This window comes from Scyliorhinus canicula, chromosome 3 (genome assembly GCF_902713615.1).
Source record: "Scyliorhinus canicula chromosome 3, sScyCan1.1, whole genome shotgun sequence".
In the NCBI taxonomy this organism is placed as follows: Eukaryota; Metazoa; Chordata; class Chondrichthyes; order Carcharhiniformes; family Scyliorhinidae; genus Scyliorhinus; species Scyliorhinus canicula.
This window is the reverse complement of record NC_052148.1, coordinates 138,783,204-138,799,570: the sequence shown is the minus strand read 5'-3', so window position 1 is coordinate 138,799,570 and position 16,367 is coordinate 138,783,204. Positions and strand designations below refer to the sequence as shown.

At 45.5% G+C, this 16,367-nt stretch overlaps 1 protein-coding gene across 5 annotated transcripts in view; it reads right to left on the bottom strand.

Moving 5' to 3' along the window:
* Nucleotides 1–9,286: 9,286 nt before the first annotated feature.
* The window catches only part of zmp:0000000660 (arf-GAP with Rho-GAP domain, ANK repeat and PH domain-containing protein 2), a 494,698-nt gene continuing 487,617 nt past the window's right edge, over nucleotides 9,287–16,367 (bottom strand). For 4 of the 5 annotated variants that reach the window (XM_038791438.1, XM_038791439.1, XM_038791440.1 and 1 more), the window contains exon 33: nucleotides 9,287–9,746. In XM_038791438.1, the coding sequence (XP_038647366.1) occupies nucleotides 9,408–9,746 (339 nt within the window). In that variant the 3' untranslated portion in view covers nucleotides 9,287–9,407. The remainder of the gene's footprint in view (nucleotides 9,747–16,367) is intronic. The other variant, XM_038791442.1, reaches the window with a different exon arrangement.

Genomic DNA, 16,367 nt, shown 5'->3' with positions numbered 1-16,367 from the left:
CATCCCGTCATTGTGTCCCTGGGTTTCTTGATGCATCGGCTGTGCGGGTGGGTTGAGAAAGTCCAGGAACTCGTCTGGGAGCCAGCTGCATGCTGGGCCTGGCCTGGCCTCCGCCAGTCCGGGCCCTCAGCTGCTCCGACCTCCACCTGCTGTACCTGCTCAGCTGTGATGTGCGACCCAGACTGTGACCCAGGAGCCTCATCACTAAATAGGCCAACCAGGGTGAGTGTCTCTGGGATGGTGGATGATGTGGGAGATAGCTGTGCCGCAAGCTCGAGGTCGTCTTGGGTGGACGCCTCCTCTATGTCATCGGCCCGCTGAGAGGCCGCAGGGCGTTCGCGGGCCATTTCTCTCTCTTGCTCTGTCGCCGCCCTCTGGGCGTCCTGCTCCACAGATTCGGTTGGGGAGGATGGGACTCCCCGCTGATCGGGCACCCTCTGTCGTGCGGCCCTCGGTGAGGTGGGGGCAGGTGCCTGTGTCCGCCTGGAGGCAGACCACCCTGGTTGTTCGGCATCACGTCCTAGGGAAGAGAATGAAACGGGTTATTTAGAGACGCTCGGCCGGGCGCTGGACAGTCCCAGTGGGCAGGGTGTGAAGGGACAGAGGATGGAGGAGGTGTCCAAGTGGGCAGGGTCTGTGGAGAGACAGAGGATGGGGGTGGTGTCCAAGTAGGCAGGGTGTGTGAAGGGACAGAGGGTGGGGGAGGTGTCCAAGTGGGCAGGGTGTGTGAAGGGACAGAGGATGGGGGGGGGGGTGGGGGTGGGGATGTTTGTCATGCAGGGTTGTCTCACTTGTTGCAGATCCGCCAACCTCGCATTGCGCGATCTCCCGGGTGGCAGATCCCCCAACAAGGTCCAGTACCCTCTGCTCAAACGTGGTGAGGGGGTGCAGGATGGGCAAACCCCCTCCAGTCTTGTTCCGCTCATGAGTGTTGTGAGCGGTCTTGGCCTGTTGGGGGAGGGTACATAGGTAGATCGTTACAATACGGCAGGTATCAGCAGTCTGTTCAGATACTGGCACAGTTTGGGGGTCAAGTTGTAATAAGATCATTGCATCTCTCCACGGGGGCCAGAGCGCTGGGTCTGTGACTACTTTGTGAACCACCCTCAACTCACTCTGCCCCAATCCCCCTCCACCCCCCCGTGCCGGGGGTGGGGGGAGGGGGGGGTGGGGGGGAGGTGGGTGATTAAGTAAAGGGGGGAGGGATGGTTGTGACCAGGGGGCACCCTCTTGGCACTTACCCTGGCAGCCCTGGTGAGGTCGTGCATCTTCTTCCGACATTGCTCTGCAGAGAGAGGGGTCTGCCCCACAGCACTGACGGCAGCAGCCACCTCATGCCAGGCCTGGCGCACCACGCTGGCAGGGTGGCGATGCCCTCTACGCGGGCAGATGATGCCCCTCCTCTGCTCGATTGATTCGAGCAGCGTCTCCATGTCAGCCTCCACAAATTGCGGGGCTGCTCTCCTGAGCTCCGACATCCTGGCCACAGTTTCTGTGCTCGCCCGCGCCTTTTTACGGCGTCGGGCGGCGTCAAGTGGGCGTGTTCGTGTCGTTGTCGCGTTCCGGCGTCATCGCGCACGTAATTGACGCCGCCCCGTTCCTAGCCCATTTCCCAGACATGAATACGTCGGGAACTCGGCCGTGTCGGGCCGTCGCAACAGTCGTCCGTGTTCGCGATTTTCCGCGGGTGCGGAGAATCGCGCCCAATATCTTTTGCCATTTTTAAAAAATAGGTGTTGTTCATTGGTAATCCGTATTTAAATACTATTCTGGCACTTCTGCACGTGTGAAAATAGGTTTTGAAAGAAAAGAGGATTAAAATACATGATAAAGGGCAGCACGGTGGTGCAGTGAGTAGCACTGCTGCCTCACGGCGCCGAGGGTCCCAGGTTCAATCCCGGCTCTGGGTCACTGTCCGTGTGGAGTTTGCACATTCTCCCCGTGTCTGCGTGGGTTTCTCCCCCACAACCCAAGGATTTGCAGGCTAGGTGGATTGACCACACGAAACTGCCCCTTAATTGGGAAAAATTAATTGGGTAATCTAAATTTAAAAATAAATAATAAAAAATACATGATAAATTTTAGTAATTAGGGGGATTTACCTTGGGCGGAATTCTCTGCTCCTGCGAAAAATCGGGAAGGCCGCCTTGAACTCGGCCGAGTTTCATGACAGCCTCGGAGATCGTTCCTCTCACCTTATTTATCCCCACCCGGGGGGCTAGGAGCGGCCCTCCGTAACTCTCGGCCGCCGGGCCTTGACGCTTGCACCGAGAATGATGCGGCTGGCGCGGCTGACGTCAGACGGCTGATGGCTGAAACCCGCGCATGCGCGGTTGCCGTCTTCCCCTCCGCTGCCCTCAAGACGTGGTGGCTTGATCTTGCGGGGCGGCGGAGGGGAAAGAGTGTGTCCCTTTGAGACACCGGCCCGACGATCGGTGGGCACCGATTGCGGGCCCGTGCCCTCCCGAGCACGGCCGTTGTGCTCTCCGCCCCCCACAAGCTTCAAAACCACCTTTTGGCGCCAGGTTCGCGACGGCAGCGACCAGGTGTGGTTGCCGCCGTCGTGAACCCGTCGCGAACGGCAGGCCGCTCGGCCCATCTGGGTCAGAGAATCGCCGGTCGGGGGGTGGGAGAATCGCGAGGGGCGCCAGGGGGGCGTGTCGTGAGTCGCCCGGCCCTCCCGCGATTCTCCCACCTGGCGTAGGGAGCGGAGAATCGCGCCCCTCGTGTCTACAACCACCAAGTGGCGCAGGCCTTTGACACAAAGAGGATATAACCTTAGAATGCTCACAGTTGTCTACATGCTGAATTCTCAGTACCACTGAGCTATCTGTTCAAAGAACAGAGTTTAGTGAGGCATTTCCCTACAACAGAATAATACCTATGTTGCAAAAATGACATTGTGCTTGCAAGAAATGTTTTGGGGAAAAATAAATTTGGGGTATATAGATATTATGCCATATTGAACCTCAGGCAGGTAACTAGTAAATATTATTGATAACATCTATAGAATTCCTACAGTGCAGAAGGAGGCCACTCGGCCCATCGAGACTGCACTGACCCTCCAATAGAGCACTCTACCTAGACCCACTCTACAACCCTATCCCCGTAACCCTGCACATTGATCATGGCCAACCCGCCTAACTGGCACATCTTTGGACACTAAAGAGCAATTTAGTATGGCCAATCAACCTAACATCTTTGGCTGTGGGAGGAAACTGGAGCACCTGGAGGAAGTCTATGCGGATATGGGGAGAACATGCCAACTCCGCAGTCACCCAAGGCCGGAATCAAACAGAGATCCCTGATGCTGTGTGGCAGCAGTGCCAGCCACTGTGCTGCCCTGTTCCCGGCCCTATTTCCTCAAGAATGAACCCTTTCACAAAGGCCTAGAAAACGTGTAGATAATCGACTTGCCAGTTGAGTCGGCCTGTGACTACAGGAGAGATGCAGCAATATAAATGAGATGCCCTGACTCTATTGCTACGTCGAATGCATTCTGCCTGCTGAAACGTAGAGATGCCCAGAAAAGGTTTGCACTGTGGCTTGCTCTCAAATTTTTTATTGAGTGAAGGGCCATCGTGGATCTCAAGGGTGGGTGGAGATGTACAGTTTGATGGTTTATAAGTAAACTTATAAGTAAGTAAATAAAATGATATTTATTTGATGCCTTTTTCCCCACTCCTTCAAAATGTATTCCAACGAGAATTGCCTGGCAGAAAATTGCGGGAAAATTTATGTCTACATGAGTTAATGCTGAAACATAAACTGTAGGACTGGTAGAAGCAAAGCCATTAAGACTGGACGGAATTAAAACGCAATTTAGCATTTGTACTTAACAATTCTCAAAAGGAAAAGATTTCTGCTCTTTGAAAACTGCAAACTGGGGGCAGCATGGTGGCGCAATGGTTAGCACTGCTTCCTACGGCACTGAGGGCCCGGGTTCGAATCCCGGCCCTGGGTCGCTGTCCGTGTGGAGTTTTCACATTCTCCTGTGTCTGCGTGGGTTTCACCCCCACAACCCAAAGATGTGCAGGTTAGGTGGATTGGCTCTAATTGAGTGCTTTAAATTTATTTTAAAAAATAGAAAACTGCAAATTTGGTTCATGAAAATTTTATTTTTCCTGTTTTTGACTTTAAAAAACCCCTTCAGAATTCATGAAAACAAATGGTGACCATTTAACTAGATATTTCCTTCATAAAGAAAGATTTCCTATAAAAGCCCATTAAAAGTAAAGGTTTTCAGTGTTGAATTATTTGACTCTGATGGCATCATGCAGTTCCACAATAAATTTTGGTGTCTGTTACACAGGGAATTATATGGTTTTTCCGTCATCTTTGAATTTTATTCAGTTTAGTAGCAGGATACTTGCTTAATATTTTGGGCTCATGAAGGTAGAACACAGCCAATGCCAAATTCTGCCTCACATGTTAAACTGGACACAAATCCCAAAAGTAATTTTTACATTTGATTTGGAACTTTGGAAAATTGGGATATTCCAGCTAATCAAAGATTGAATTTACAAACTTAATGGTTTCAGGACAGGCATTAATAATTCTTTCAGAATGGCAGAAATTAGCTACACTCCAGGACCTTCGCACATAATCTAACTTGGCGATCCATGCATACTTAATATTTGAAGGTGCCAATATTCGAATGAGGTGTTAAATCCATTTCCTTCCCGTCCCAATAATTCTGTGGATAATAAAGATCCTATGTTGGGAGATAAGATAGGTAACTTCCTGCTGACCGAGCTAACATCAATCCTTCCTCAAATAATAAGACGAAGTGAACATTCATCGAGTCAATGATTGTGGCAGTCTGCATGGACTGTCAGGTACCCATGATGCACTGCTATTGGCATTAGCAGTTGTCAGAAACATTTAAGTACGATGATCACGCACTGACTCCACATAGTCTGGTGGTGTCAATGGTGAAGACCACCAGGGGCACATGTGGATCTATTTTATTTTTTGAAGTTTGAATATAAATGTGACGAAACATCTTCACCAGGTTGTAAAATAAACAAAGGCTATTAAATGCAAATTCCTCTGGCTTGAAAATGCGATGGGGCAGCATGTGTTGATGGAGAACTTAAACCAGCATTATAATAAACTAGCACATATCCTTTATGAAATACTCTCAGATAATAATATTCAAAAGCTTTTTATGATGAATTTAGTAAGACAGAGCAGTATAAAATCGATCACACTTTCAAAGTATGAAACAGATTACAGTTCGATGCATAATACATGCGATGTTAGTGTTTAAAAAAAAACAATTTAATATATGGCATGGAATAACCAGCAACAAGCATTGGGATTTCAGACTTGCTGTTTGCCTAATTTCTCAGAGTACAACAGTGAAAGTGCACCATTGGCTGTTAAGCACTTTGGAGTGACTTGTGGTCATGAAAAGTGCTGTATAAATGCAACTTATAGGGGCTGGTTTAGCACACTGGGCTAAATCGCTGCCATGTAATGCAGAATAAGGCAGCAGCGCGGGTTCAATTCCTGTACCAGCCTCCCCAAACAGACGCCGGAATGTGACGACTAGTGGCTTTTCACAGTAACTTAATTGAAGCCTACTTGTGGCAATAAGTGATTATTATTATTTAGCACCTTCTTGACCAAATCTAGTAAATTCTAGAATGCAAGTGACAAGAACTTCTGCAAACAAAAGCAAGCACTCTCGTGGTTGAGGTCGAGGATCAAGTAGACCAGTTATGGTGCTGCAGATCTAATTTGCTTGAATAACAAATTCAATTGCAAATATCTTGAACGCGCTGAGCCCGATGGGGCTAGTTAGCTCAGTGGCTAATATGTGGTTCAAAAGAATGCCAACAGTACAGGTTCGATTCCATTCCCATTTGGTTGAGGTAGACATGGGGCCTGCTTCCTCACCCTACCCCGGGAGTGGAAGGCCACCACTGAAAAGAACTGCCAAGCAAAAAAGCTCAGGCTGAAGCAAGAGTAGAAATGAGCCAAGGACCTGCCTTTGGGCAGAGTACATGTAAATGAATGAAATAAAATTAGGAGCTAGAGAAAACCACAGTGACTTTTGGTCACATCAGTCTGCAGACTGTCCAGATCCTTGGTGCAATATAGTTTCGAATGTTGCCATAGTTATGGACAGTTCAAAATCGATAAGCTTATCAATGACTATTTTACAATTGATGCATTCACAAGGTGATAAATGACAACATTTTGAAATATAACATTTCCCTTTCTGCATTCTACTCCAATTTTCTTGAACATACATTAGGGACTGACAACACCACCAGCAAAGTAGCTCTTTTGAGGAAATCAGTCATCAGGGTACAGGTCTGTACATTTTAAACTGTTTTATAAGAAATACAGATAGCACGTTTTGGCCCCATGTTCAACTGATAGAAGATAAACATCATAGTCGATTCACAATATGAACAACTGCAAGCAAACTAATAGTTGTTCATTGATTGTGACAAACTATCAAAATTTACTGAATGTTTGGGCTGTATTTTCACTGAGTCAGGATGCCATGGGAGCACTTTAAAAGTGGTGGCTTGGACCCGAAAGTGGGATTCTTGCCCACTTTGCCGGGAATTCTGATTTTAAGGAGTACCATTTAAGGGTGAAGGGTGGCTTGGAACAAAAGCTTAACACCCTGCACTCTAAAACTGGCTGGTTCCATTGCGGGGATATAGGCATGTCCTAGTACTCCACAATTTTCATGGATATGAGCCAGATTTCCGACGAGCTGCGTTTCATGGTACCTCAGAGTTGTCGTGAACACTAGTCTACATGAGGGACATATTAAAAGGTAAGTTCAAAAGGTCTTCCACATGCCCCCATGCCAGCGTATGCCTCTCCCTATTGCCAATCATGCCTTCCCATGCTGAAGTATGTCCCCCAAATAACCCCTATGGCCCCACTGTGAAGAGGACAGTGTAGAACTTCAAAAGGACATTTACAAGTTGGTAGAGTGGGCAGATGAAGTTCAATGCAGAGAAGTGTGAGGTAATGCATTTTGGTAGGAAGAAAGTAGAGACACAAATAAACTATGGGGCAAAATTCTTAAAGGAGTGCAGGAGCAGAGGGACTTGGGTATATATGTCCACAGATCATTGGAGATCAGGGGAGACCAGGTGAAGAGAGCAATTAATAAAGCATATCATAATCTGGGCTTTATTAATAGGAGCAAAGTGCCAGGGACCCAGGTTTGATCACCGGCTTCGATTACTGTCTGTGCGGAGTACGCACGTTCTCCCAGTGTCTGCGTGGGATTCCTCCAGGTGCGGATTTCCTCCCACAAGTCCCGAAAGACGGGCTTGTTAGGTGAATTTGATATTCTGAATTCTCCTCTGTGTACCCGAACAGGCGCTGGAGTATGGTGACTAGGGGAGTTTCACAGTAACTTCATTGCAGTGTAAGCCTACTTGAGACAATAATAAAGATTATTATCCCTAATGTGCAGAAGGAGGCCAGTCAGCCCATCAAATCTGCATCAACCCTCCGAAAGAGCATCCTACCCACGTCCAATCCCTTTTCACCTCACCCTATTCCCGTAACCTAACTTACACATCCCTGGATACTGAGGGGCAATTTAGCATGGCCAATCCACCTAACCTGCACATCTTTGGACTGAAAGAAAGGGAGGTCATTGATGAAGCAACTGAAGATGGTTGGGCCGAGGCCCTGAGGAACTCCTGCAATGAAGTCCTGGAGCTGAGGTGACTGAACTCCAACCAGCACAAGCATCTTCCTTTGTGAATCATAGAATTTAAAGTGCAGAAGGAGGCCATTCAGCCCATTGGCTCTGCACCAGCCCTTGGAAAGAGCACCCTACTTAAGCCAATGCCTCCACACTATCCCCATAATCCACTAACCCCACGGAACCTTTTGGACACTAAGGGCAATTTAGAATGGCCAATCCACCTAACATGTATATCTTTGGACTGTGGGAGAAAACCGAAGCAACTGGAGGAAACCCATGAACCTACAAACTCCACACAAAACACTCACCAAAAGCTGGAATTGAACCAGGGTCCCTGGCACTGTATGGCAATAGTGCTAACCATACTTCTGCCTCACGGCACCGAGGTCCCAGGTTCGATCCTGGCTCTGGGTCACTCTCGGTGTGGAGTTTGCACGTTTCCCCCGTGCTTGCGTGGGTTTCGCCCCCACAACCCAAAGATGTGCAGGCTAGGTGGATTGGCTATGCTAAATTGCCCCCTTAATTGGAAAAAATTAAATGGGTACACTAAATAGAAAACAGTGCTAACCATTGTACCACCATGCTGCCCTTGTCAATTGCACAATTTTTATTTACACTAGGTTAAAAGATGTCAAGTAATTTTCATTTCAGCTATTTAAATTTTAAAGAGTCTGAACGATTGACACTTCTATTGTCATGTAGGAAAATAACTTTTTTAAAACATAGTAAAAAGTTATGAATGGACCATCTTTTAAAGGTTTTGTTTACATATCCTATTGTCACAATGGAGTTGATTTGTTCTAAACAATGTACAGTGGGTCAATGGGTGTGGAATTGCCACAATTTGCCATAAGGGCGAAGGTGGGTGGATGGGCATACCTTGGCATGGAAGGATGAGGGTCAGGGTTTATTTAGGATGCATCCCTTGGCACTGGGGCATGAGAGCTAAAAGGGGTTGGTGGGGGGCACCCTTGGTATGGGGGCCATAGGGATTTTTGGAGGGGCAGAAGAGGTGAGTGGAGGTCAGGAGGTGGCAGGGATGGCATATTAGGAGTGTGTGGTGGCGAGGGGATATGAGGAATAAGGTCCGGAGGACCTTTCTGTTTTTTTTATAACTGGAACAGTTAAACAGCCCACCTTTTCAATCAGCAGCCCCTGTGGCTGCCTCCGAACTTTGTCTTGGGTCGGCTGGCACAACTCCAGCCTGTATCCGTTTCCCCCCACAATGAAAATCCCATGAGCGGGTTGAACCAGGAATTTTCATGACACCTGCTACCCACGTTGAGGATGAAAATCTAGGCCTTGATCCAGGAAACCATAGTACATAATATGCAGGATGCACAGCAACAATTCTTCTCAAATACCCTGACAAGTAACATCGAACTTAGTTGACAGTACCAGCTAATTCAACTTTGATAGAAGATGAGCATCGAGGTCAGTCCATATAAAAATGTCCCATGTGCATGCCCAGGGTTCTACTTTGTGTACTTCTTCTGATTCAAAGTGTTTTTTTAAAATCAGGCAATTGGAATTGATCCATGCTGTCGCTTAATAACATATAATAAATATGGAATAATGCAAATAGCCTCATGAAGTGAACTTCCTCATTTAGAATTCTTACAAATGAAAATATCTTCATTTTACAATCCATACAAAGTGTTCACTAGAAAGGATATAGCTATCCATACAATTTAACAGATGAGGGCTCACTTCATTCATTCTTTAGCAGCGGATTACTTTTGAGAAAAACAGTGTTGAGTTCTTGCATGAGCTGCGAGTGTAGTTTTGTATCTGTTCCAGAAACCATTTTATTAAGAGCACCCTCTGCTTGACTTGGAACCGGTGATCCTTGACAGCGTCTTAACTTTGTGCTGCTTTGCGTTGTACTAGTTTGACCTGGGTGTAAAGTGGGCCTATTGGGTTCCTGTGTATTGGCCGTCAAAACCTCGGAGTGTTGTAGGCAGGCAGCCAAGTGATTAGATCTCCCTGGCACATCTCCACGAAGTGTCTGATGAAGGACATCATTCAACTTCAACTTCCTGCTTTCCTTCTGCAATGAGAAATTAATTGCTGAAAGGTGGGAATTTAATATACTGGCAGAAACACAGCTTGTGCAACTTAACAAACAATAACGCTGCATTCTGTTAAAACTCAGATGTTGCAGCACATCAAATATTTTCATAGTTCATTAACATAGAACAATTACACTCCCCTGCTCATACACATAGCCCCATAATTATTTTGTCCTTCAAGAAACTATGTAATTCTTCTTTGAATGTTACAACTGAATCTGCGTAAACCACTCTTTCAGACAATGCATTACAGATCACAACAACTCGTTGTGTTAAAAAAAAAATCCTCATGTTGACTCTGGTACTTTTGCTAATCATCTGACAAACCAGTCTCCACAGAGTACTGACCCTGTTGCAACTAGAAACAGTTTTACATAACGATTCAGGAATTTAAACATCTCCATCAAACATCCACTGAAGTTTCCTGCCCCTTGACCCTGGTACCATTTCATTCAATCTCAACAATGTCCTCTCTCAGGCCTTGACATCCTTCCTGGTGGTGCGCAGAATTCAACACAAAATTCCAGCATTTTAGAAAGGTTTTGCCTCACTTCCTTGCTTTTGCATTCTGAGCAGCATTTTAACTTGCAAGTGGTTAGGTGCCGATGTGCACAGGGATTTAATCAGCAAAAACATGGTGGCATGTCAGAAATCCAATGGGGGGGGGGGAGATCTGCATTATGCTGGACTTACAAGTAATTGAGTGCACAGCCTTCCCATGCTATTTGAAACTCGCCAGGGTTAACAAGGCGACAGTATGGCACATGGTGATGGTTCTATCAAACTGACAGGCTGCAAAGCCTTTAAATACTGAATAATAGCTGCTTCCTTACATAGATGAAAGGTTTTTACTCACAGGACTTATTCTGCGAGTGTGCTTTCACTGCATTAGAGGTGAATTTAGAAGTGGTGCAGCATGGTTGTTAGCACTTCTGCCTCACAACTCCAGGGACCTGGGTTCAATTCTGGTTCCGGGTGACTGTGTGCGTGGAGTTCGCACTTTCTCCCCGTGTCTACGAGGGTTTTCTCTGGGTGCTCCGGTTTCCTCCCACTGTCCAAAGATGTGCAGGTTAGGTGGATTGGCCACATTAAATTGCCCCTGAGCATCCAAATGCTTAGGTGAGGGCCCTGGGTTATGGAGATAGTGTGGGGACATGGGCTTAAGTAGGGTGCTCTTTCCAAGGGCCAGTGCACTGTAAATTCTGTGACTTCCAATTTTGGAAGTTATTTTGCTATGTTGGACTTCATTCCCTTTTACCTCCCTGCTGTCAGCCTAAACTGCAGCATGCAAGTAGCTTATGCAGCTCCACCTTCTGCTAAAAATACCAGGAACAACAATCACCTTCCCTGCAGCTAAATGTCACTCCAAAGGAAGTGGAGATGGACACAGTTGAATGGAGGCAACACCCCACAGCACAGTATGTACAGCCAGTGGATTAGCTTTCTTGGTGCGACTGAGTAACAGTGCCTCAGGCCTTGAATTACATGGCATGTTGTTGCTGACATCTTCAGTCTCCTGGAACAAGACTTCCTTCCACACTGGTCAGGTGGGCATGCATTGTTGATGACTGTCAAGATCACCCATGTGGTATTCTTTGTGGTTCAGATCCTAGGATGGTTGGCGTGGTGTTCACAAAGACTACAGCTAACTTTTTTTTTGAGCAAAACTAAAGATTTAATTATACTACTTAATTTAATTTGACTCTTACTTCTATATAATAAACTGACAATAAACACAATCTACACTCATCTACCACTAATCTCCACACTAATACAATAACGATGAACTGCTCTCACTCACACTATCTTTCCTACAGTCTGTCTTCTAACCTTCTCCTCAACATTCTCCCAAAAGGTTTAGCATCACTGCTTTATATAGTTCTGCATCTAGCTTCCTCTAGTGGTTGATTTGGAAATAACATTAACCCTTACAGTCTGTACATTTCTCATAATGTCACAACCCAGCCCTGAATTTCTTTGTTTTCAGCTTCTTCCAGGAATCTGCTGCTCATAAGTCCATCTTCTAGGTAACTGATACCATGCTCCTCAGGGCTGCCACTTGAATCCACTTTGTGACTGGAGAGGCCAGTCCGAAGCAGGGGGCTATCACATATTTGCTCTCATATTTTGGTTGGATTCCCAAGGCCCCCCTCAATTCAGCCTGTAGTTTTGTCATTCAGAAACAATTCCACTTCATGAATGTTCAGCTGAAATGTGACCACAGGCAGATTTTCATCTGCAAGATATCCTGGAAGCTGCCATGATTCCTTGATTCTCTACCAGTCACATCTCCCGCATATCTTTGCATCTCGAAGCAGAGTCAGTGGGTGAGATAGGAGTGTGGTGACAGCTGTGAGAAGTCCGAACATTGATTCAAAGTAAAGGTACAAAAGGAGTCATATGTGCTTGAGAGAGGCCATTGAGCAAGCCATTGGATTCAGATGCCTGGACAGATCTGGGGGGCACCCTCCAGTATGTACGGAGTGGAGAATGGCAACGGTCTGCTATGCTTCAGACATAATGATGCTGAGGAGAGGACTGGAGCTGCAGGAAGAGGAAGGAGAGGAATGCCACTCACTTGGATGTTAGAGAAACACATATGGGCTCATACATGCATGCTGCAGATAATAGGAATTTGTGAAACTTTGTGGGAACACAATGCTAAACACACTAGACCAGGGGTGGGCAAACTACAAACTACAAATTAATTTTTTTTTAATTTTTAATTTTTTGTTATTTTTTATTTTTTTAAGGTTAATGGGGGGAGGGGGCTGTTGGGTTACTTATGGTATAGGGTGGATACGTTGACTTGAGTAGGGTGATCATTGCTCGGCACAACGTCGAGGGCCGAAGGGCCTGTTCTGTGCTGTACTGTTCTATGTCCTATATGAGGCGCCCAGAATCATAACCGGGTGAAGTAATTATTTTACTTAATATACTATGCGGCCCTTTAAAATTGTGAATTTCTGAATGTGGCCCTTGCTTGGAAAAGTTTGCCCACCCCTGCACTAGACCATTTCACCTCCATTAAACACAAACATTCGCACAATAAGAAATCCCTCGGTCTCATTCTCATGCTTTGCTTATCTTCGGCCTGGTCATACTGTTCTCCTTGAGGCCCATTCAAAAGGTGAGAGGCAACAATAGAAATGCCTGGATAGCAGTCTTGAAATAAAGATCATGGTTTATTAACATTTTCAAAGATATTAAGACAGCGATATTGTCATATGAAATTTCCTTGCACAACTAAAAACTGTTCTTTTCTCCTTTTCCTATTTCTCACACTTGCTGTTATCTCCATTGTCTAAAGTCAGCTATAGACCGGTTGCTCGTTTCCCGCTCCAGAGTTTGCTGCGCCCCTAACTAAGCTGTTCCAGTACAGCTGAAACAGTGGCATCTGCCTGGAAATGTGGAACATTGCACAGGTATGTCCCATACACAAAGAACTGGACAAATCTAACCCAGCCAATTACCACCCCCAGCAGTCTACTCTTAGTAATCACTAAAGTGATGGAAGGGATCATCAACAGTGCTATCAAGCAGCACTTACTTAGCAATAACCTTCTCACTGAACTAAGTTTGGGTTTCGCCAGGAACACTCAGCTCATGACCACATTACAGCCTTTGTCATTGCATCACACTCTTGACTTTGCCTTGTAGATGGTGAGCAGGCTTTAGCTAGTGACATTACCATCACTGAATCCCCCACTATCGACATCCTGGAAAGTTACCATTGGCCAGAAACTGAACCGGTCTAGCGATAGAAATACTTTAGCTAGCAGAGCAGGTCAAAGGCTAGAAATTCTACAGTGAGTAATTCACCTCCCGACTTCCCAAAGCCTGTCTACCATCTACAAGGCACAAGTCAGCAACGTGATGCAATAAAACTCCATTTGCCTGGATGAGTGAAACTCCAGCAAAACTCAAGAAGCTCAAAACCATCTCGGAAAAAGCAGCCTTCTTGATTGGCACCCCTTCCACAAACAGTCACCCACACTACTACCACGAACAGTGGCAGTAGTTTGTACCATCTATAAGATGCACTGCAGGGTGTCACCAAGGCTCCTTCGGCAGTACCTTCCAAACCCATGATGGCTACCATCTAGAATGACAAGGGCAGCAGACACATGGGAACACCGCCACCTGGAGGTTCCGCTCCAAGTCACTCATCATCCCGAGTTGGATATATATCGCCGTTCCTTCACTGTCATTGGGTCAAAATCCTGGAACTCCCTCCCAAATAGCACCTACACTACATGGAATGCAGCGTTTCAAAAAGGCAACTCAACATCACCTTCTCAAGGGCAATTGGGGATGGACAATAAAGGCTGGCTTAGCCAATAATGTCCACACCCCATAAATGAATTTCTAAAACTCTCTCTTCGCCTCAGCTTCCCTTTTTTAGATATTGACTATACTTTCTACGTAATTATCTTTCTTGAATTCCAAACCAAGCTTTAGTTTAAGTAACAAACAACATTTGATAAGATTTCATGTTATAATCACTTCAAATCTACTAAACAAGAAACAAAGTATTCAAAGAGAATCAAAATTAACAACACAGGTAAAGACTTAAGACATTTTATCTATTAGGATTGCCTTCAATTTCAATCAGCTTGGGGAGGTTCAAGACACAATTAACTGCATATATGATCAAAAAGCATAGCACTGCAGATTGCATGGAATTACGCCGACTTGACACCACAGAAATAAGCCATTTAGCTCAACTCCTGTACATGACTTCAAGCACCACACAGCCTTCTCCCACCATACTTTATCTTAGCCGACCAACAATAAAAATCACTTGTCATGAGTAGGCTTCAATGAAGTTACTGTGAAAAGCCCCTAGTCGCCACATTCCGGCGCCTGTCCGGGGAGGCTGGTACAGGAATCAAACCGTGTTGCTGGCCTGCTTGGTCTGCTTTAAAAGCCAGCGATTTAGCTGAGTGAGCTAAACCAGCCCCTACATATCCTGATAGTCCCTTCTCTTGGTGCTGCAAATCAGATACAAGCATATCAAATGCTGGATTCTCTAAGAAAGCCAGTCAGCATCTGTGCAGCAAACAAAGGAGTTGATGTTCAAATGTGCGGCCTTTGCCAGAGCTGCTCTGTTTAAAGCTCCATGCCTGAAACATTAGCCTGTCTGCTCTCACCTGTTGTGGCTATGTCAGAAGCCAATAAAACTTTAGGAAGATGGACACTTCACAAAAGAATGCAATGGACAAATTACCTTGACAAAATGCACCCCAGAGAGTCAAGTGAAGTATTTTGTGGTTTCTCTGTGAACAAGGATCAACTCATGTCTAAACATGTCTTTGGAAATTCATGAAGCTGTAAGCAATCTTGCTCAGGTGTTGATAACTGCCCCTCTCCCTTTCAATAGAAGAGATTTAAAATGACCAGTTGGCCCCATGAAGATGGCATTTCAAGCCAAGGCATTCAGGAGGCTGCTCGTGTTAGAATGTTAATGGGATATCAAACACAATTATGTGACTATTACACCTGCCACCAACCCATGTGTCGGCAATGCAACATATTTGATACTGTTGTCATATAACAGAAACTGGCTTGAGATAATAAGTATTTTATTTATTCTAAGAAGAGCCCAGAGAGCATTAGTCTGGAATATGAAGACCAGAGGGAAGTCACCTCTCTACCAGTATAAGGGGACAATAAGAAGTCTTACAACACCAGGTTAAAGTCCAACAGGTTTGTTTCGAATCACTAGCTTTCGGAGCACAGTTCCTTCCTTCACCCGAGGTAGGAGCTGTGCTCCGAAAGCTAGTGATTTGAAACAAAGCTGTTGTACTTTAACCTGGTGTTGTAAGACTTCTTACTGTGTTCACCCCTGTCCAATGCTGGCATCTCCACATCACAGTATAAGGGAAGACCCTAAGTGAAAAAGATCCATTCTGGGTAGACAGGTGAGGCGAGGTCATTTTGACTGCAAGATTATATTTCATCACAACAACGTAATCATAACTTGGAATGAAAAGCAAGAAATGTGTTACTGTTTGGATAACTATTGTGAGTTGATTGTCAGAAATCTTCGCCTTTCAGTTATCTTCCCCTGTGAACTGAAAGAACATTTCCAGGCATGTAAAGCTTTTGACAATCTTCCTGGAGATTAATACAGATTTTTGGGACTTTAAGAAATGTAAGTCCATGTAACATTTTTTGAAATCTTCTTTTTACGTGTGTGTGTGCATGTGTATGAGAGAGTGTGTGTGAGAGTGAGTGTGTGAGAGAGAGTGAGAGTGAAAGAGAATGAGAGAGAGAGCATGAGAAGAGGGTGCTTGTTATATACATTTCAGCTGCTGCCCAATTAAATGCTTATCCGTTCTCTTGACTTAAACTTGCAAAAATCTAGTTTTGTATGTTCCTTAAAGTAAAAGCGCTCAAGAGGTTAAAATACACCATGTTACAGTCAGTCAAGAGGTGGGAACAGGAAAAATTTCCAACATCTCTCCCATATCCATAACACACACGGACTGAAAGCTACATATTTCCAGCATTTACGATTTTTTTAAACTGGATAGTATTCTCCAACATAACACACGGCTTTTCATATAAAAATAGTTACTAAACTATACATTTTT